General features: G+C 40.2%; 1 protein-coding gene across 19 annotated transcripts in view; it reads left to right on the top strand.

The window, feature by feature from the left end:
* Positions 1 to 21,690, top strand: part of LOC138876875 (uncharacterized) — a 30,453-nt gene extending 8,763 nt beyond the window's left edge. For 7 of the 19 annotated variants that reach the window (XM_070155965.1, XM_070155950.1, XM_070155958.1 and 4 more), the window contains one exon: positions 112 to 6,235. In XM_070155965.1, the coding sequence (XP_070012066.1) occupies positions 112 to 150 (39 nt within the window). In that variant the 3' untranslated portion in view covers positions 151 to 6,235. Of the gene's footprint in view, positions 1 to 111; positions 6,236 to 21,552 lie in introns of those variants that run through there. The other 12 variants (XM_070155956.1, XM_070155953.1, XM_070155952.1 and 9 more) reach the window with 8 other exon arrangements.
* Positions 21,691 to 21,988: the final 298 nt, after the last annotated feature.

Genomic DNA, 21,988 nt, shown 5'->3' with positions numbered 1-21,988 from the left:
CTTATCCGTTAGAAGTTATAGAGCTTAGGAACAACTTCACTTCTATTCTTCTCTGTCGTGCGATTTGATTTCTCAATGCTAATCGAACTTTATACTCTTGTTCTTTTGCAGGTGGCGAGAACACGTACCTCTTTATCAACTGATCAGTAGCTCAAGCCCCCAGTGGCAGCTCCTACGAGGGGCAGAGGCTGAGGCCGTGCCAGAGGCCGAGGTAGGGGCAGGGCTCAGCCTAGAGCTCGAGCAGCAACACCAGTAACGGAGCCTCAGGTGGAGTTCCATGATGAGGTTCCGGGTCAGACCATTCCGGCAGGGCCAGCTCAGGTTCCCGAGGGGTTCATCGCCACCTCGGTACTTCAGGATGCTTTGGTCCGTCTAGTGCCTTATGGAGAGCGTAGCTCAGACTGGCACATTTCCTGTAGCACCAGCAGTCTCTCAGGCTGAGGGAAGATCTAGACTCTCGCTACCCACACTTCGGAGCAGATGGTTCCTCAGTTTCAGACTCCGACAACTCAACCAGCTATTGCGGCATAGGCCGCTGGTGGATCAGTCATGTCTTCTGAGGCTTTGTTGAGGTTGGACAAGTTCACCAAGCTTTTCCCGGTTCATTACAGTGGGGCAGCTTCTGAGGACCCACAAGATTATCTTGACCGCTGCCATGATGTATTGCGGAACATGGGGATAGTGGAGACTAATAGAGTCAACTTTTCTGTATTCCAGATGATAAGGTCCGCCAAGAGATGGTGGAATGATTTTTTGTTGACTAGACTAGCTGGGTCGCCTGCCTTGACTTGAGACCAGTTCTTTCAGCTATTTCTCGAGAAGTTCCTTCTTGTTACGCAGAGACAGGACTATCGTAGGCGGTTCGAGCATCTTCAGTAGAGTTCTATGACTGTCACTCAGTACGAGATTAGGTTTGTTGATTTGGCCCGTCATGCTCTTCTTATACTTCTTACCGAGAGAGGGTGAAGATGTTTATTGAGGGACTCGCTCAGCCTATCAGATTGCAGATGGCTAAGGAGATAGAGAGCGAGATTTCTTTCCAGGATGCGACCAATGTGACCAGGCGAGTTGAGATGGTTTTAGCTCAGGGAAGTGGTCAGGGTTCTGACAAGAGGCCTCGTCATTCTAATAGGTTTAGTGGTGCCTCATCTTGAGGTAGGGATTCTTTTGGTAGATGCCATCCTCTTAGGCCGTTTCATTCAGCACTTCAGGCTTTTCACGATGCTTTAAGTGGCCATGGCTCTCATATGCAGTATTCTGATCAGCTAGCCTACAGTGCACCATCAGCTCCTATCAGTGCACCTCCGCTCAAGAGTTTTCAGGGTGGTTATCCAGGTCGTCAAGGTCAGTTTCAGGGTCAGCAGCCTCAGCAGCTGAGGTCTTGTTATACTTGTGGCGATCCGAGGCATATTTCTAGGTATTGCCCTCGAACATCGAGCAGTTCTCAACATTAGGGTTCTCGTTCCATGGTCCCGGCACCGGGTGTTCCACCGCCTGCTCAATTAGGTAGAGGTAGGGGTCAAACATGTAGAGGTAGAGGTCGAGGTATTAAAGGTGAAGGTCAGACCGCTAGAGGTGGGGGCCAGCCAGCAGGAGGCCGTCCCATGGATGTAGTTTAGAGTGGTGGGGCCCATCCCCGATGTTATGCTTTTCCAGCCAGGCCTGAGGCTGAGGCATCCGATGCCGTTATCACAGGTACGGTTTCAGTTTGCAGTAGGGATGCCTCAGTATTATTTGACCTGGGATCTACTTATTCGTATGTATCATCTTACTTTGCTTCATGTTTGGTTGTGCCTCGTGATTCTTTTAGTGCTCCTGTGTATGTGTCCACACCGGTTTGTGATTCTATTATTGTAGATCGTGTCTATCGCTCGTGTATGGTTATTATTGGGGGATCTTGAGACCAGCGTAGATCTCCTACTTCTCGATATGGTTGACTTCAATGTTATTTTGGGGATGGATTGGCTGTCACCTTATCATGCTATATTAGACTGTCATGCCAAGAATGTGACCTTAGCCTTGTCGGGGTTGCCTCGATTGGAGTGGAGGACTCTTGGTCATTTTACTAGTAGGATTATTCTTATGTGAAGGCTTGGCGTATGGTCGAGAAGGGGTGTCTGGTTTATTTGGCTTATGTTCGTGATTCCAGTGCGGAGGTTCCTTCCATGAATTTCGTACCAATTGTTCGTGAGTTTTCAGAGGTATTTCTTGCAGACCTGCCGGGGATGCCGCCCGACTGGAATATTGACTTTTGCATTAATTTGGCTTCGGGCACTCAACCTATTTCTATTCCGTCATACCGTATGACCCCGCCAGAGTTGAAAGAATTGAAGGAGAAATTGCAATATTTGCTTGATAAGGGCTTCATTAGGCCTAGCGTATTGCCTTGGGGTGCACCAGTGTTGTTTGTAAAGAAAAAGGATGGATCGAGTGGGAGAGGTGACCTATAAACTTGCGTTGCCACCAGGTTTATCAGTAGTACACCTAGCGTTTCATGTGTCCAAGCTTCAGAAGTATTATGGCGATCCATCCCACGTGTTAGATTTAAGCACTGTCCAACTGGACAAGGATTTGACCTATGAGTAGGGGTGTTCGTCGGTCGGTACAGTATGATATTTAAACATTTCGGTTTGGTATTTTCGGTATTCGGTTTCTTAAAATCCTATACCAATACCGTGCCTAATTAAATTTGGTATGGTTTGGTTTTTCTCCTTTCGGTTTCGATTTATTCGGTTCGGTAACTTCGGTTTATTCGGTTTGAATACTAACTAGTGCATAGAGCTATAAACTCTAATATTCTTAATTAAAATACTCAAAAATACAAAACTGAAAATGTTTGTTGACAAAATTTTGTCCAAAACTAGTAAATATCGACCCAAATTGAGAAAATTGTACATAAAAGAATATTTTATCATTAGAAACGTCTTGTTACTTGTTTAGAGTTAATTGATGAACTTAGAGAATAGAGGAAAGTAAAATTTTAGATTTTTAATATTTGTGTTATAATTGATAATATATGTTTTGTGTAATATAATATATATTTCGGTACGGTATCGGTATTTTGGTATTTTATTTTTAAATACTAAATACCATACCTAATACCATTTTTTTTAAAAACATAAACCAAATACCATACAAAATACCGTATACCAAATACCAAAATTTTCGGTTTCGGTATGGTAATTCGGTATTTACCAAATTATGCACAACCTTACCTACGAGGAGGAGCAGGTAGCTATTCTAGACCGGCAGGTTCGTTAGTTGAGGTTGAAGAGTTATCCTTCGGTTCGTGTGCAGTGGAGAGGTCAGCCTGTTGAGGCAACCATCTGGGAGTCTGAGTCCGACATGCAGTGCAGATATCCCCATCTTTTCCCTAGCTCAGGTACTTTTCTATGTCCGTTCGAGGACGAATAGTTGTTTTAGAGGTGGAGAATGTGATTACCCGAAAGGTCATGACCCGAAAGGTCATCTTGTATTTTAGAACCCAATTCGGGGTTCTACGGTCTTCAAAACCTCATCTTAATTCTCCTCGATTTGTGGGCGCAGTCCGGGCGCGTTTCTGGAAAGCCTTTATGTAAATTTGAGGAAAATATTATTTTTGCCTTTAAAAGTTAAGTTTAGTTGACTTCGGTCAACATTTTGAGTAAACGGACATGGACTCATGTTCTGACGGTCCCGGAGGATTCGTAGTAAAATATGAGACCTAGACGTATGCCCGAAATTAAATTCTGAGGTCCCTAGCTTGAGAAATATAATTGTGATGATAATTGTTAAATTGGAATTATAAAGGTTTTAAGAAATTGATTAATAAGTGATTTTGTTGATATCGGGTCTGTATTGTATTTTCGGAGTCTGGTACAGGTCCGTTATGATATTTATACCCTATATGTGAAATTTGATGAGGAACGGGATTGATTTGACGTGATTTGGACCTTTGTTGAGAAAATAAAACTTTTGAACTTTCTTGAAAATTTCATGCAATTTGATTGCTAAATTCGTCGTTCTAGCTGTTATTTTGGCGATTTGATGACGCGAGCAAGTTTGTATGATGTTTTAAGACTTGTGTGCATGTTTTGTGTTGAGCCCCAAGAGTTCGGTGAGTCGGATAGGCTACGGGGTGATTTGCACTTAGAAATCTGGTGTGTTTTGCTGCAGTCAGTGTTTCTGGTTTTTCTTCTTCACGTTCGCGAAGATACTCTCGCGAACGTGAAGTGTAACCTGGGCTAGGGAGGTGATTGTTCATCATGAGCACGTAGCCATGGTCGCGAACGCGGAGCACTGGGGGGCTGCTCTTCGCGAACGCGACCGGCATCGTACGAACGCGTGGAGTAAAATGGAGGTGGGTTGGGGAATCATTGAGTTGCTCTTCGCAAACGCGGTCCCAGGCCCGCGAACGTGATGGTCAGGGGGATAGACCATTGCGAATGCGAGCAGTTGTTCATGAATGCGAAGGCCCTTCTGGCCGCAATGCATCGTGAACACGACAGGTCCATCGCGAACGCGATGAAGACCTGTCCAGTGTTTTAAAAACAGAACAAAAAACGGGATTAGGCCATTTTTCCATATTTTCAAAAATTGGAAGGCTTAGAGGTGATTTTCAAGAGACAAATTCTTCTCCAAAGTATTGGTAAATGATTCTAAACTACTTTCTTTCAATTATCCATTGCATTTCATCAATTTTCAACCTAAAATCTAGAGTTTTCATGGTAGAAATTTGGGGTTTGGGTAGAATTAGGGATTTTTGTATAATTAAAATTTAGACCTCGATTTGGGGTCAGATTTTGAAACTAATTACATATTTGGGCTCAGGGATGAATGGATGAATGAGTTTTGGTCCGAACCTCGAGTTTTGACCAAGCGGGCCTAGGGTCGATTTTTGACTTTTTTGGGAAAAATGTTGGGAAACTTGTAATTGTGCATTGGGATTGATTTCTTTAGCGATAATTGATATTATTAAGTTAATTATGACTAGATACGAGTGGTTCGGAGGTGGAAACTAAGGGAAAAGCGGCGATTGAGGCTTGAGTTCGGCCGTGGAATCGAGGTAAGTGTTGTGGCTAACCTTAGCTTGAGGGATTAGATGTTGTTGCCTTATTTGCTATGTGTTTGGTTGTTGAGTACGACGTATAGGTGAGGTGAGGAGTACGTATACGTTGTCATCGAGTCATAGCATGCGAGTGAGTCTATTACTTGTGACTGTTGTATTCTTTATTCGTACTGTTCATGCTTAAACTGGATATTCTTCATGTTAAACAAATCTTATCATGTTTTTCCTGGAATTAGATATTGGTTGATTATTGACTTAAGTTGAGATTTATATTGTGAAGTTAATTATTGAAACGAGGTTGGTTATTGATGATTTCCTTGCCGGGTTATTATTGTTCTGTTGTTTGGGTGAGGAAGAGTGTAAATCACGAAGGGTGATGTCGTGCAATGTATTGTGAGTGAGTGATAATGCATGAAGGGTGATGTTGTGCCGTATTTTGTGAGTGATAATGCACAAAGGGTGATGCTGTGCCGTATTCTATGAGAGAGTTAATGCACGAAGGTTGATGCCGTGCCATGTTATGAGCGAGCTAATGTACGAAGGGTGATGCTGTGCCGTTTCTGTTGCTTTTTATGATTAGAATGCGAGTAAAAACACGAAAGGTGATGCCATGCACTTGTTTGCTGTGTTATTACTTTCATAGGTGTAAGGCATGTTATTTATTGCGTTTTTTACTATACTATTTCAAGAATTGATATTCCTCCGAGCATGTTTCTCCCCCTTCCCATTAATATATGCTAAATTTTCATTTGTTGTTATCTTCTCGTATATGATTTAACTGTACAGGTTCATGTTATTGTCGTGTCCTAGCCTTGTCACTACTTCACCGAGGTTAGGATCAGCACTTATCAGTACATGTGGTCGTTTGTACTGATACTACACTCTGCACTTTCTGTGCAAATTCTGGTACTGGACTGCATTGACCAGGGTTGGGTTGGTGCCTTCAGTCCACATGATAGCCAATATAGATCTGCCGGCATTCGCAGACCCTAGAGTCCCCTTCCAGTTATCCTAGTTTCCCATTTTTCTTTTATTTTGAGAATAGATGTATTTTCTTAAAACCAGTATTTGTAGTGATTCTTAGAAGTTCGTGGATTATGACACCAGATTTTGGGTAGTCATGTAGTAGTTTTTGAATTATTATAAATTTCTGCACTTCTTTACATCGTTTTGGATTAATTATTGTTATTTACTGTTTTGGATAGCGGTTAACGTATTAGATCTTTATATGTTGGTTTGCCTAGTATTTCAAAGAGTTAGGCACCATCACGATCTCTACGGTGGGAAAATCCGGGTCATGACACCAAGTGTTTTTGAAAGTTGTAATTTGCTACCAGAGAAGACACACCAGTATAGTAACTGATAGAATACTTGAATCGCCATATCAAGTTATACTATCTAGTAGTGTTTTGTAGATATTCCAACTCCTAAGCCAAAATTGATGCCACAAAATTAGACTATTCTATTTTAAAATCTTTCAAATTTTATAAGCCATTTTGGACAATTTGTATATTATTATTTGGCGATTTCGTCTATATCTGTTTTGATACTTATTTATATACATCAATTTTTATTATCTGCAAGTTTCAACTTTCACAAACCCTACCTAGTATTCCCTTTAATAGATGGAGTTGATTAACAACTTTGTCTTTCAACTACTTCTTAGAGTATAAAAAGTACTGTAGTTGGTTTGCTTTGCTGCATTTATATATATTTTTACCCAATTTTTCCTTATATATTTTTAATATATAAGTATACTTTCAAAATAGCATATGTGCATATATAAACATGCATAAGTATTTTTTTTATAATTTTTCTATAATTTTTAAAGGCTTCAAATTAATTTATTTCCTCCCTTTTTACCTATAAAGTCTCCAATAATTATCCTTCAAATTATTTTTGTGGTGATTTAGCCATATAAATTCTATATTTATGCCAAAATATTATTAAAAGATTTTTAGTGCATTTTTATAATTGTATTAACATTTTTAAAAGTCGATTTGCATATATTTGCAATACTAGCTCTATTAAAGCATAATTACGTTTTAATACATAAAATGGATTTTTATATTTTTAAAATGTTAAACAACTATTTTAAATCATTTTAGTACATGAAATTATTTTTTTTAAAAATTATTTACTATTTATTATAAATTTTATAGGGTTAAATTGGCTATTTAAAACTTAGCCAAATTTTATTTCAATTTAGCATCAATTCAACCCAATACCCCAGCCCAATTTCAGATCAAATTACCCGACCCAGGCCCTAAATACACCTGCCCGACCTAAGACCCCACCAGATCATGGTCGTTGATCTAAAAGATCAACGACCCTCGTTAAAACTTACCTTTTTTTAATTCCAAACGACCCCCAACCATAATCATTTTCTATGCACCCGTTGCCCTAAAATCCTCTATGCTCTCAAAATACTCTCAACCTAACCCTAATCTTCAAACGCCGACCTCCCATCTTCGGTCATTCCCGGTGACCTCTCATCGTCTCTTACGCCTCCAGTGGCTTCTCTCATGCCATTCTTGCCTTCTCTAAGGTCCTCAAAGGCCCAGGGCCATGCGAACTTGCATCTAGGATTCATCTCCTACCTGTTTCTGGCTACTCTAGTGTGATTCCAAGCGAAATTATTCTATATTTGCTACGATCCTTAGGTTTCCAGACAGGTTTCGTCATCTCTGTATGGGTTTCTTTTGAAACCCTAATTTTTCTTCTACACCTCATAGATCTGTACAGATCTAGGACGATTTTGAGTTGTTTCTAAAATGTTTTACACCATCCGTGAGGTTCTTTATAAGAATCTTGTGATTTCAAGTGTTTTTCGTCTTCTTCTAAAACCAGGGTTTTCAGAACTTCTTTTAAAACCTTGTCTAACTGATTCTTTGTGTTTAAACTTCTATTTCTTACATATTTTGACTGATTCTGTGAGTTTACTGCATCTTAACTCGTCTATGTTGAAAGCCCTAATTTTTAGGGTTCTACGTTTGGTTCTGTGTATTAGCATGATTGACCGGTTCTTGTTTTGAGTTTCTGTGATTTCTCGTGACTATCTCGCCTTGATATGTTTCTACTGCGTTTCTTAGCCTAAACTTATACTGATTCTATGTGCTTGTGTTCATCTTGACTGTTCAAGACTTGCCTCTTTCTCCTTGAATCGGTATTGTTTAACTTTCATGTTTGCTAGAGTTGTATGTCGACTCTTGACTATCCATGTCTTACTTTATTTATATGCTAAACGCCATCTCTTTTCATGACTTTCTCTGAATTGATTCTGAATTCCCTGTTTTTTGGTTTGATTTAAAAACTTTCCTTTAAATCTTCGATACTTACCTTCTTACTCAATATGATTGATTTGCTTGCCTAAACTAACTTTCCCTTACCTTGTCTGCATTGTTACTTGATTCTTACCGACTATCTCCTAAATTAGAATTTTCTGAACCTAGCCCTAGTTGTTTACTCTATGCCTACTATGTTTGAATTATTTCCTTGTCTGTTATGCTCCAGTTACTCATTGATTTGTTTCCTTATTTGCCACCTGTTCTTACCGTTTGAACTGATTCCCTTAATTAAGGGAGTACTTTTGCTGATTTTGCTCTAATTGGTTCTGAGTTCCATAATTACTATGCAATTATGATTCTTACCTTATTTTACCTAGTTTCGAACTACTATATATATGCTCTCTCATTAACAGTCAACACACACGAACACATTAGTTCAAACTCTCTCACACTTAAAACTTTTTTGCTCTCTCTCTTTGGTTACTTGCTATTATTCTGAGTTAGCCGGCTGCAAGCCAAGACTAATTATTGTGCTCTCCTATTCTTAACTTTGTATTTACTATCTCTTCACTGGTATGTTTTGATTTCAATTCAAGTCCCAAATTCAATATGTTTCTTCTATTGCTTCAGTTTATCATGTTTCTAATTTGTTTCTATCTATGGTTCTGTTGTTCAACATGTAATTGACATATTTGCATTATTGCTTCATCTAGCATGCTAGTCTAACCCTCTTAGGGTATTTCAGAACATGTTCTACTCCCCGGGTAGTCTGTCTCAACCTTGTTTTGAATGCTTGTCTACTTGTTATTCAGTTTTGATATACATTTACTGTGCAAATTGATCTGCCACTTTAAATGGCTGATTCTATGATTGTTTCTGAAATTCATACTGTGTTGGTACCACTAGATATCTTCTAATCCCTTAAACCCCAGCAAGAATTGCTATGCTCCTGTATACTATATGCTCTATGTGTCCCCAAATCCCGTTACCCCTGTTTGTGGTTGCTGAACCTGCCTTGGTTCTATGTTTTTTGATTATGTATGAACCTGTTTTGAGTGTTGTGTTTGGACTGTTACTCTACTCTCTTTTCGAAACTGTCTTATTGAATAACTCCCTCTATTGTTTTTACAAGACTCTTTCAAACAAGTCTCTTTTCAAACTATTTTCTCGTTTAATCTTTTCAAAACTATGTCAAGCATTCTCACTCCACTCTTAGGTCCTTAAGTTCTGCCCCTCAAGTGTGTGGCTGCCTTGGGATCCCTATGAGATCCCTCTGAACTCTGATGTACTGGAGCTGGCTCTTCCACACTGCATCTACTCAGTTCTGGTTATAAAGTCTAGGTGTGAGCACTGCCCAGGATCCTTGAGATCTTTAGGGAACTCTAACGCACCTAGACAATGATATTGTCTATGGAATTTGGCATTTGAGGCTATTGGAGGCTTGGGAAAATCATTTAGGTCTGCTTCAGGCTCCCTATAGTGTAACTTCTTATTTTTCTTATCTACTTACGTAATTCATGCAATATTGGTTGTAATAATTTGTTGTACACAGATACTGGAGATGGATAGTGAAAATGGGAGGGTAGCTATGTATGTTATAGACATCAAAAGGGTAGAAACCATGCTTTAGGTTTACATTTTCTATATGCGCAATAAAATCCATGTTTAGAACCAACATGTGCAAAACATATCATGTATTAGAGACCATGCTCTTATGTTTCATGTATAATGTTTCAGCATCTCATTTGACATTCTTGCTATCACTCAGAAATCCTGTTCTAGGATAAAGGGCATTAAAACAAAAACTGCTACTCCTACACACTTGACAGTATACTCTACAATGCTGTAACCTTTATGCATTTAGAAATCTTGCTTTTAGGAAATTTTGCAATCATGTTGTGCATTTAGAAATCCTGCTTTAGGAATCTTGCATATAAATTATTCTATACCTTATGTGTGCATATTAGATACCATTTTTAGGTTCTCGTTCATACTCACTCAGCTACGCCTAGTTAAATTACTGGTGCATGAAAAGAAATATAAACAGTCTCATCCTGCTTTAAACAAACTGGTAATAATCCCCGTGTTTTGTAACACCTAGAACAGCATGCTCTCAGGCAAAGCCTTAGGTAATCAACTCTTATAAAACTGAAAGCTGCCTCTTTGTGTGTACTGCTTAATGATTAACATGCTTAAAATCAGTAGGCAAACTGATTAGGGCCCCTGCTTCTGAGTTACAAAATAAAAACTGTCTATCTTTTATGTTTTGATATTCACTTAGACATCATGCCTTAGGATCCTGTTTAATAATACTGCCCTTATTTGTGTTTGAGCCGTGCTGCTTATGTGCATTATTTGTTGAGGTAAACCTGAGCCTCTAATTGCTTCTTTTATGCCTTATGTGCTAAAGTCCTATTTGTTCTTGCATGTTGCTTAGTATTTTCTCCTTTTAAACTTTAAGGGTCTGTCTAGAACCGCATATAAGTAGAGGTCCTGATTTCCTCCAGGACCATTAAGAAGGGACAGGTAACAGCACGCAATAAAGATCGTTAAACAACACTCGCTTTAATAACCGTTAAGGGGTGGGAAGGGTAGAACATGATATGATGACTACGCGCTAATGTCACGTGTAGCCCCTTTTTAAGGAGTGTTTACCGAACATTGCGTGAGATGATCCTGTAGGCTAACCAACCTAGGATCCCTCTTTCCCAAATCCCTTCTGATTAAAACTTTATTTTATATGTACATAACTTGTTCAAATCCTTTGTCTTATTATCTGAGTCATGCAATGTCACATGTCTTATTTGTAATTATGTGTTTAAAGCTATTTATTTGTTAATGGACTAGTTCATAAGTATAAGTTCGGTCGGGATCCACCGTTATGGACCGAGAGGGGTGCCTAACACCTTTCCCTCAAGGTTATTTCAAGCCCTTACCCTAAATCTCTGGTAATGCAAACCAATCCAAGAGTTAATCGCTCTAGGTGCCCTAACGCACCGTAATCCGTTAGGTAACGACTCTTCAAATACCCAATTTCCAAAAGGAAATGAGTTATTACTCCCCATGTAATGTCGAAACCCGGACTTCTCTCCGCGGAGGGAAAAAAGGGGCGCGACAGCATGACGACTCAGCTGGGGATACCTTTAGGCTTTTAGCATAACGAACTTGTCTTTTGTGAATCAGTCCAAGCATGTTTTACCTCGTACCCTTTCCCCTTAGTTGAATTTAACTGCCTATTTTAAGCATTTATATTCCTTTTATTCATGAAACTGACTTGTCTCTTTGTTTTCCTTTTCCGTAACTGTATTTCAATTATTTAAATACTGCATTTATTTTTTCTACGTGCAAATACTTGACTACATGCTATTTATTGCTGCATATATCATGTTCCACATCATATTCCACTCGTGCGTATCAAATCCTATAACAACGCTTAATGAGTGGTTGCACTCTTCCTATTTACTACCCTTAAATTCGAAAAGGCTTATTTGCGGTAAAACCAGTCGATCAACGGTGCAGTCGACGGTTCCGTGCCTTCCCCCTTAGGTTGTTCGCTTGAGGGTACCAGTCTAAAACCCCATAGTAACCTTACTCTGATTGAAATTATGCATGCATCATGGTCAAACCTAGTCGGATCAATTATGCTGTCCACATAATGATCCTTTAAGATAAGCCTTATCCAAAAGTCCACCGAGGTTTCCACAATCCCAACGGATACAACCACGTCCTGTGCATTAATTTGGAGAACTAAATGCCAATATGCTAATCATGAATGTATAAATAGTCGAGTCTGGTGGGGGTAAGGACTAACCCTTTTGTTTTGCAGAAAATGAGGCACGAGGTCCCCAGATTCGTTATGGTTAGCAACATCCCACCATTGCCGCTAGATTGGTGGGAGGACCTTTCCTCGAGTGATAAGAAACATGCGAGAAAGTACCTGGGTAACTTGCCTTCCTTGCTAGATATTGAGCCAAATAACAAGTTGATCGAGGTTTCCACTTTATTCTGGGATAGTGAAAGGGTTGTGTTTCGTTTCGGTGACATAGAAATGACACCGCTTCAAGAAGAAATTGGAATGCTTGCGGGATTGACTTGGGATAGTCCCGGGTTATTGGTACCAGAAAATCGTACTGGCAAAGGGTTCTTAAAGATGATAGGGCTTAAGAAGAATGCCTACCTAGTGTGCCTGAAGGAATATTATATACCTTTCGAATACCCGTATGAGAGGTATGTCCATAACAAGTCTTTCCGTACCTACCATTATGAGATCTCTCTCACTTCTCTGGGTCACATCCACCGCAGAGTGTTCGTATTTATTGTATGCTTCTTAGGCCTGACAGTGTTCCCAATGAAAAAGGGAGGAATCTACACTAGGTTGGCTATGGTTGCCAAGACTTTGATGGAAGGGATTAATGAACAGACATATACCATAGTCCCCATGATCATAACCGACATCTATAAGGCTTTGGAGCGCTGTCAAAGAGGGGTCAAACATTTCGAGGGTTGTAATTTGTTGCTGCAATTATGGTTGTTGAAGAATTTCCAAAAGGGTCACTATCGCCAAGAATTTTCGCGAAGGGCTTTGAACAACCATATTGCCTTCCATCACCACAAGCGGATGACTTACATTCCAAACAGATTTGCTCAGCCGGAAAGTGCCAAGGAATGGGTAGAGTTCTTCGACAATCTGACCGATGAACAAGTGCAATGGATGTTTGAATGGTTCCCGATAGATGAATTCATCATCAGATCCAGAGACGCTCCACATTTGGTGCTGATTGGGTTGAGAGGGATATACCTTTATGTCCCTATCCGAGTTATGAGGCAAGCAGGCAGGAAACCGGTTGTACCAAGGGTTGCCAAGATGAGACATTTCAGGGCAGACTTTCAGGACGACGACGTCCCTTACAAGTGCCAAGCCCAACACATGTGGCACTACAAAATCATCGTTGAAAAGAATACCATCGAGCCAGACAGGTATCATGCGGGGTATGAGCTTCTCTACCCACCATGGCTAGAAGACAATCTAAAGGGAATGGTGATGCCAGGAGCTGGTCGAGGGAATAGAGTCCTAGATGAAGAAGCTGAAGCTCAAGTCAAATACAATAGGCTGCGCAAGAGGGTCCACGACTCTAAGAATGAGCACCGAGAAATACATGAGAGGAATGCGAGGTTGATTGAAGAATGGAAAGAAATGGCAGTCACTTCAAACCGGAAGTTGGAATATCTGGAGCGAGGAATAGTGGAGCTGGAATGTAAAGTCATAAAGAGGATCGAGGATTGCCAGAATGCTGAAAGAGCTGAAGGAGGACATTTGGCCAGAGCCTACTTGTTGTTGGGTCTGCGCGAACTGGGGAACCTATATGATAGAGTCAGGAAGATCGAATCTGGGGAAGATCCTTCTGGGACCAAGTAGGCTAGATTTATTTGCTTTCTTAAAATGTAATAAGGCCAAGTGCCAATAGTGACTTATTTTTCTATTATCTTAGTATCGTTTTGGGATTCGTCTATTTTTATATTATGAAATGAAGCATTTATTGGCATTTAAAGTTCTCCAAATCTATTTGTCGCTAGGCCTGCCTCGGGACTCCCAAATTAAGACGCGAATTTACATTTCCACGATATGTGTTTAAATACTGCAAACATTTTAGGATCCTCACTGACTTGTTACCTTTTTTGTTTTTTCTTTATTTTGATTATTCCCATCCCCTTAAGTTGGTTCACTTATACTAGCCTCATCAGCATATCATACCAGATTTAGAGGCCCTCCACCTCCTCCTCCTCCAAGCAATACAAAAGGTAGAGGAAAAGCAAAAATGGACGATTTAAGTGGTATCCGAAAGGAAAATATTGAGAACGCAGAAACCTCAGATGGCCGTAGTACTCCGGTCCTAAATGATCTAGTCTCGAGACTAGAACAAAAGATACTGGAACTGCAAGGATAACTTGAGCTGGTTCGCAACTTGGCAAACCTATCACTCACCTTAAATGTCCTCGACATCTACCAACAAAACACAAAGAACCTAGCACCTCCCCAGAACACACAAAACCAACATCCACAAAATTCTCCCGCACCAAATCAATATGCAACTCCACCCCAAAATCTCAATCCATTTCCAATACCAACTCCACCGCAACATCACACTCAACCAATTCAGTACCCACCAACCACCACTTACCACACTCCCCAAAATACACCACAACCCATTCCCGATCCCCAACACTCCACTAACGACCATCACTACACCCAAGTTCCTAGCACCCATCAAAGCAACCCTATATACGTAGAAACTGTACCTCGCTCTATCCAACCCATCTCCTATACACCAAAATTCTCCGAAAAGGACTTGCTCATTAAAAACATGGCTGAAGAGCTGAAGAAGTTAACCACCCGAGTTCAGGGTGTTGAAGGCGACAGAGGAATAAAAGGTTTAAACTATGAAGACCTATGCATAAAGCTAGATGTGGAACTGCCAGAGGGATACAAACCTCCCAAGTTCGAGATGTTCGGCGGCACAGGTGATCCCAAGGTTCATCTAAGGACCTATTGTGACAACCTTGTCGGGGTCGGGAAAATAAAAAGATCCAGATGAAACTCTTTATGAGGAGTCTTACTGGGGATGCTTTGTCCTGGTATGTCAGCCAAAATCCCAAGAAATGGTCCAATTGGGTAAGTATGGTGTCAGATTTCATGGACCGGTTCAGGTTCAACACAGAGAACACACCGGATGTTTTCTACATTCAGAATCTTAAGAAGAAACCTACTGAGACTTTTTGTGATTATGCTACTCGTTGGAGGTCGAAAGCAGCCAAAGTCAGGCCATCTTTGGACGAAGAACAGATGAACAAATTCTTCGTCAGAGCATATGATCCGCAATATTATGAAAGGTTGATGGTTATCGAAAATCATAAATTCTCTGATATCATCAAACTCGGAGAAAGAATTGAAGAAGGGATCAAAAGCGGGATGATAACGAATTTTGAGGCACTATCGGCCACAAATAGGGCATTACAATTAGGCGGCATATCAAAGGAGAGAGATGTTGGGGCAGTAATGGTGGCCCAAGGCCCGAAATCTCCACTTACATATCAAACACCTCCACCCACATATCAAACACCTCCGTCCACATACCAAGCACCACTGCCTACATATAAACCTTCATCTCCCAAATACTCTCAAACAACCACTGTCCATCACACTTATAACTCCCAACCATCCCACTTCCAATCACCACCAGCTCGCCAAAATTATCCAAAACCAAGACCCAACTTTGACCGCAAGGCGCCCAAATAATACACCGCTATTGCTGAGCCCATCAACCAGTTGTATGAAAGGTTGAAAGCCGCGAGTTACGTCACTCCTGTTCCCGCTGTGGCATTAGAAAACCTATCCCAATGGGTTAATTCGAACAAGACTTATGCATACCATTCCAGTATGAAGGGGCACACCACTGCTGAGTGTCGAACATTAAAGGATAAGATCCAGATGTTAATTGACAACAAGGTCATACAGGCAAGGGAAGCCGCACCTAATATCCACGACAACCCCATCCCTGATCATAGAGGTGGTGGAGTACATGTGATAGAGACGAACAAAGAATGGGACCCCGAAGGGTCGATTGGGCTTATTCGAGAAGGTGATGACTTTAAAGTTGCAGTCACACTTACCCCTATCGTGGTACAGACTCAGCCACCAATCGAGGTTGAGGTAACTGTATCAGTCCCATTCGAGGTAGAGGTGGCTCTGCCTGCGGTCACTTCCGCTCCATTTGAAGTAGAAGTGGTCACACCTTTCACTGTAACAGTATCAACCACACCTCCATTCAACTCAAAAGCAATACCTAGGGATTATGTTGCCGAGGCTCGACGAAAAGGGAAGGCCAAGGTAGAGGAATCTGGCGCTGCACAAGGAATGACTAGAACTGGGAGAGTCTATACACCTCAACATTTGGGAGGTTCAAGTAAGGATGCCACTACTAGGAAACCTATCAAGACAAGGCTAGATGACTTGTGGAGGAAAGTACAAGCAAATGAGTATTCCGTCATTGACCATCTAAACAAAACACCAGCTCAGATATCTATCCTGTCACTATTGCAAAATTCAGAGGCACATAAGAACGCTTTAATGAAAGTGCTGAGCGAGGCTTACGTACCCAATAACATCACTAACAGAGAAATGGCTAATATGGTGTGGAAAGTATTGGAAAGTCATAAGATTATCTTCCATGAAGATGAACTACCACCTGAAGGGTTGAATAACAATTGGGCATTGCACATTACAGTGCAATTTGAAGACAAATCCATTGCTATGGTCTTGGTTGATGGAGGTTCAAGCCTAAATATTTGTCCATTGGACACTCTGAAAAGGTTGGACAAAGGACTCCATGAGATACGGGTAGGAAGCATGAATGTGAAGGCTTTTGACGGGTCCCAGAGGGCCGCGATCGGGGAAATCAATATTTGCTTGGAAATGGGGCCAACTTGGTTCGACGTCGAGTTTCAGGTGCTTGACATACCAACCTCATATAACCTTCTGTTGGGCCGACCATGGATCCATGCTGCTGGAGCCGTGCCTTCCACACTACATCAAGCCGTGAAGTTTGAATGGAACCGTCAGTAGGTAATCATTCACGGAGATGGAAGTAACCCCATTTACACTAGTCAAACCATCTTGGACATTAGACATAGAAGAAGGCTAGGAGGGGAAACCTATCATCATATTGAACGGGTCAACGCCGTCGAGAAGGATAAATGGTGGAGTGGTAAAATAGAAAGCATATTGGCCTAGTCTGGATATGAACCCAACAAAGGATTAGGAAAGAGCCTCAAAGGTATCACCAAACCAATATGGCTGAAAAAACATGGTACCACCTTTGGGCTTGGATATCAGTACACATGGCAAGAATACAATGATTGGTCGCCTCCATGGCGCAGAACATATTACCCTCTCGAGCAACCAGTGCAACACCTAGAACAAGCTTTTCACCAAGCTGATACGATATGGGGGACTGCAGAAGAGGAAGTACTAGCTGGGTTGAAGAATTTGTTCTTGGAGGATGAGGACATGGACTGCAGTGCCATAATTGAGGAGGAGGAGGAAGAAGGCCTCACCATTCAGACCATAAACAAGGGAGCTGTTCTCAGGAATTGGACCGCTACACCATCTCGAGCCCGCCGAGTCCCTGGGTAGCTTGGCAGATTTTACTTCTATAGCCATTCTAGGCATTTAAGATTTTCAGTAATTTTGTTTTAAGATTTACTTGTTTCAAAATAAATGCTCGATTCATCGAGCCACACTTTGTTCAGATGATTTTTCAATTTTAATCAAACATATTTGCTCTTTGTTATTCACTACTATCTTTACATTTTTCCTTTCTACGACGTTATTATTACTTTTCCTGATGAACCAGTGACTGTGACATGTAATGAGGCAACACTGTAGACATGTGATTTTTGACCCTTATGAAATTTCACCCATTTTAGCGTAAAATACTTAATTTAGGTCTAATATAATTATTTCAATTAAGTTTGACTCTTTTACATTATTTTTATCACAAAATTGAAAAATACAAAAAAATAGTTCCATATTTCTCTATTTGATTCACGTATTAGATATTTTTAGAAAGATATGTTACCTTGAACCTATTTTATTTTTACATAATCTTGAAAAATACCAAAATAGTTTCATAGTATAATATTATTTGTTTTAATTAATTATGATTAGCTTTATATTTTTATTTATAAATTTTATATCATTTTCAAAAGGAAGAGTGAGTTTTTGGGTTAGTTTATCACATTTTTAATGAGAGAGGTCCATTTTTAATCTTTTGGCCAAATTTTAAGCCCAGCAAGACCTAACCCATTACCCCTTCTTCTTTAAACCCTTACACCCCAACCCTAGGGTCTTCTTCTTCAACCTTAGACTACAACACAAAAAAACCCTAGACCATAGGAGCAGCCATCTTAACCTACACACAAGACCTAACCCTAGAAGATCCCTAATACTCTCCAGCTGCCACCCTCTTAACTCCACCACCAAACTCGCCGGAATTCAGGTGACACCCAAAAAACCCAGCAGCAACACTTTAGCTCCCAGCCATCGACCACACCTCAGCCGTCCCCCTCAACTATAAGAATGCTAGACCCTAGAGAACATGGCTGAACCAAGAACAGCGGCACCTTCACCTCCATAAACCACGCCGACCGCCACCCAGCTTGCTGGAAAACGAGCTACAATAGTCGCCCACCTCCCTCCCGTCGCCTGATACAGCAACAAAAACACACACACACATAGAGAGGAGGGACGTGAGGGATAGAAACATATTAGGGAAATATAAGATTCACCAAATAAGAAGGTTCCGATTCTGAGATTTCAACTATGAATTTTGCTTGAGGTGAAGTTTGTTGAGGCGTTCGAGTTCGAGTTCCCCGATGTCTTTCGAATTCCTATCGATTTGTTACCATGTCATCTCTACGATTCAGGCTCGGTTCGCCGGAGTTAGATGTAATCAAATTCATATATTAAAAAAAGTTTGCTCATTTGAGGTCTGTTTCTAAATTTTATGCTTCAAATCTGTTCGTATATGTTATTGTGTGAGTGAATTTGTGTTATCTTCCCTGAATGCACTCTTATAATAGAATTTTATGTGAGTTTGCAATTTGTTTTATGCTTTGCTATGGTAGTCATTTTAGAGCTTAAATGAATTTTTAATGCTAAGAGAAGTTGACGTAGGAATTCAGTGTTTCCGTAATTAATTACTGCAATCATTTCGTGTAGGTTAGGTTAAATTGATTTGTATGATTAATATTCTTTGAGCCAATTGAATCATAGGCCTAGGAAATGTTTAGTAAACCTCACAGTAACAACCGGGATTAATCATTTGATTACTTTATTCAACTAATTAATCATGGGAGCATGCTTAAGCCGTAAATACTTGGGTAGGCAAACATTTAGTACGTTTATTTTTTTTAGTTTCTTTCGAGGTGAAAGGTCATCCCCGTTAGTTTATATTCAGGGGAATGCCCCGTAGAGTTTTGTATATATTTTTATCCGGGGTATGCCCCGTAGTACTTGTATTTGAAGGCCAAAAGTAGAGCTTGTAGTAGTTTATTTTGTTTTAATTTTTATTTTTCTTTTATTAGGAGGGGACGACCTCGAGCCCTTTTGTGTGTTTATTTTTGCTTGTTTGTTTTACCTCAATTCGAATATTCTGTAAGCCGACTAGATCAAGTATGCAACCGTACTAGTTACGGGACTTGGGGAGTGCCAAACACCTTCTCCCCGAGTCAAATGAACCCCCTTACCCGAATCTCTGGTGGTGACTTCGTTTTAGAGTTCAAAGTGTTTTGAAAGGAAAATTATTACTTGTGGACAAATGGTGACCTGACACACCGAAATCAAATGTCAGGTGACGACTCTGAGTTAATCCTTTTCAACACACAATTTTGTCACTTTTCAAATTGAAAACCTTTTTTCAAGCTTTTATAAATTCCTTTTATTTATTTAAGAGGGGTTAGTGAAGTTTGGTGTAAAAAAGGGGTGTGACATCTCTGGCGACTCTGCTGGGGAGTTGCAGGTTCGAGCTGATATTTGATCTTGTTCACTTTTAGGATATTCGGTTGAGGTGTTTGTTTTATTTATTTGCTTTGTTTGTTTAGTTTGTTTGTTTTATTTCTTGTTTTGTTGGTTATTTGTTTATCGCTTTTCTTAATGTGTTACTGATTATAAACTGTCATCATTTGCATAACCATGGGTCTTCTTTCTGCAACAAGTCTCGGAGTATGCGTCGCGTGCACGAACTCTTTGTTGAGTCACCCTTAATTTAGAAGGGGGGCCGTCGGACGTATGGAGTGGGTGGAAAGCTTGAGCAACCACCATCGACCATACGCTCCCCCGAATTGCCTTGTTAGTGAACCCCAAACCTAGGTCAGCCTTTAGGTCATTTTTATTTGCATCATGTCATTTAGACCTAGCAGAGCTCGGTCCCAGGTACCGCGTCCCTTTGTAGGAAGCCTATTCAAATTTTGTCAAAATGGGCCCGTGGCCCAAAAAGACATTCAATCATCCTTATGTGATACATGTTGCATCTTTGAGGGTAAAAAGGTTATTTGGCAGACCGATGCTTTGGAAAGAAGGGTGAAAAATGAAGCAAGTAGGCTTAGTTATATTTTTCTTTCACAACTTTTTCAAAAAAAAAAAAAAAAAAAAAAAAAAAGATTTTACACTTTCCCATCATTTTCCAAAAAATCAAAAAAAGAAAGAAAAAGAAAATCCAAAAAGATTTTACATTTTCCATCATTTTTCAAAAAGACAATATATATTTTTTCGAATTAGTGTCATTTTTTTAAGCTTTCTCTCATGTCCAATTTTTTCGAACTACGCGAACCTGATTTTCGTCTTTAGAGACGTGATACGTAGCAACCCACATATGGTTCGGTCTTCCTAGTAAATCTTAGGTTCTTGGTTTTGCGGGGTCTTAGCCATATCTTGCATGTTTAGCCACTTTTGGCCACATTGGCCATTCTTTCAAAATGGGGTCATTTTCGCAAAAGTAGTTCATTGACCCATGTCTCAGAATCCTGAGTTCGCAACTAAGTGTCCCACTACCTTAAGGTTCGTCCTTTTGAGTTTGCATTTTTAGCCACTTCTGGCCGTATCGGTCATTTTTAGCCAATTCTGGCCAAAATATATTTTTTTTCGAATTAGTATCATTTTTTAAGCTTTCTCCCATGTCCAATTTTTCGAACTACGCGAACCTGATTCTCGTCTTTCGAGACGTGATACGTAGGCAACCCACATAGGGTCCGGTCTTCCTAGTAAGTCTTAGGTTCTTGGCTTTGCGGGGTCTTAGCCATATCTTGCATGTTTAGCCACTTTTGGCCACATTGGCCATTCTTTCAAAATAGGGTCATTTTCGCAAAAGTAGTTCATTGACCCATGTCTCAGAATCCCGAGTTCGCAACTAAGTGTCCCACTACCTTAAGGTTCGTCCTTTTGAGTTTGCATTTTTAGCCACTTCTGGCCATATCAGTCATTTTTGCAAAATGAGGCATTTTCCATGTCCATGAGGTCAATCTTGTTGAGTTTGCATTAATAGTCACTCTTGGCCATGCAGGTTAATTTTCAAAAATAGTTGTCTTGCATGTGTCCAATAGGAGGTGTGGTCTCACATAGTGTCTTGAGTCGCTAATCTATTTGGCCCTATTTTTCTCATTCAGGTGTGGATCTACGTACCAGGACTCGAGCATGACAGATATCCCAGGGCAATTGCGTTCAGGAGTTACTTGAGGAGACATTTTATATTTTGAGCCTGGTTTTAAGTCTTTTAGGTGGTTAAGAGTTTGTCGAGTCTTTCATTATCGTACTTTTTGTTTTGTATTTGAAAGACCAAAAAAAATATAAATGAAAAATTCAAAAAGATTTTTGTTTCTTAATTTATTTTGTCCATTACTTTTTCAGAACTACGCTTGATCTGATTCATGAGGGACATGATACGTAGGCAACCTACATAGTGTTCGATCGAATCATCATTTAAAAAAAATAAAAAAAAAGAAGAAGAAGAAAACAAAAAGAAGAAAAAGAGAAAAAAAGAATGAAGTTGTGGGACGTGAGAAATGAGTGGAAAGAAAAGAGGGGGAAAGAAATGAAAAACCA

The sequence above is a fragment of the Nicotiana sylvestris genome, chromosome 9 (assembly GCF_000393655.2).
Source record: "Nicotiana sylvestris chromosome 9, ASM39365v2, whole genome shotgun sequence".
NCBI lineage: Eukaryota > Viridiplantae > Streptophyta > Magnoliopsida > Solanales > Solanaceae > Nicotiana > Nicotiana sylvestris.
The sequence above is the reverse complement of the archived record's forward strand: the minus strand, read 5'-3'. Positions and strand labels throughout refer to the sequence as shown.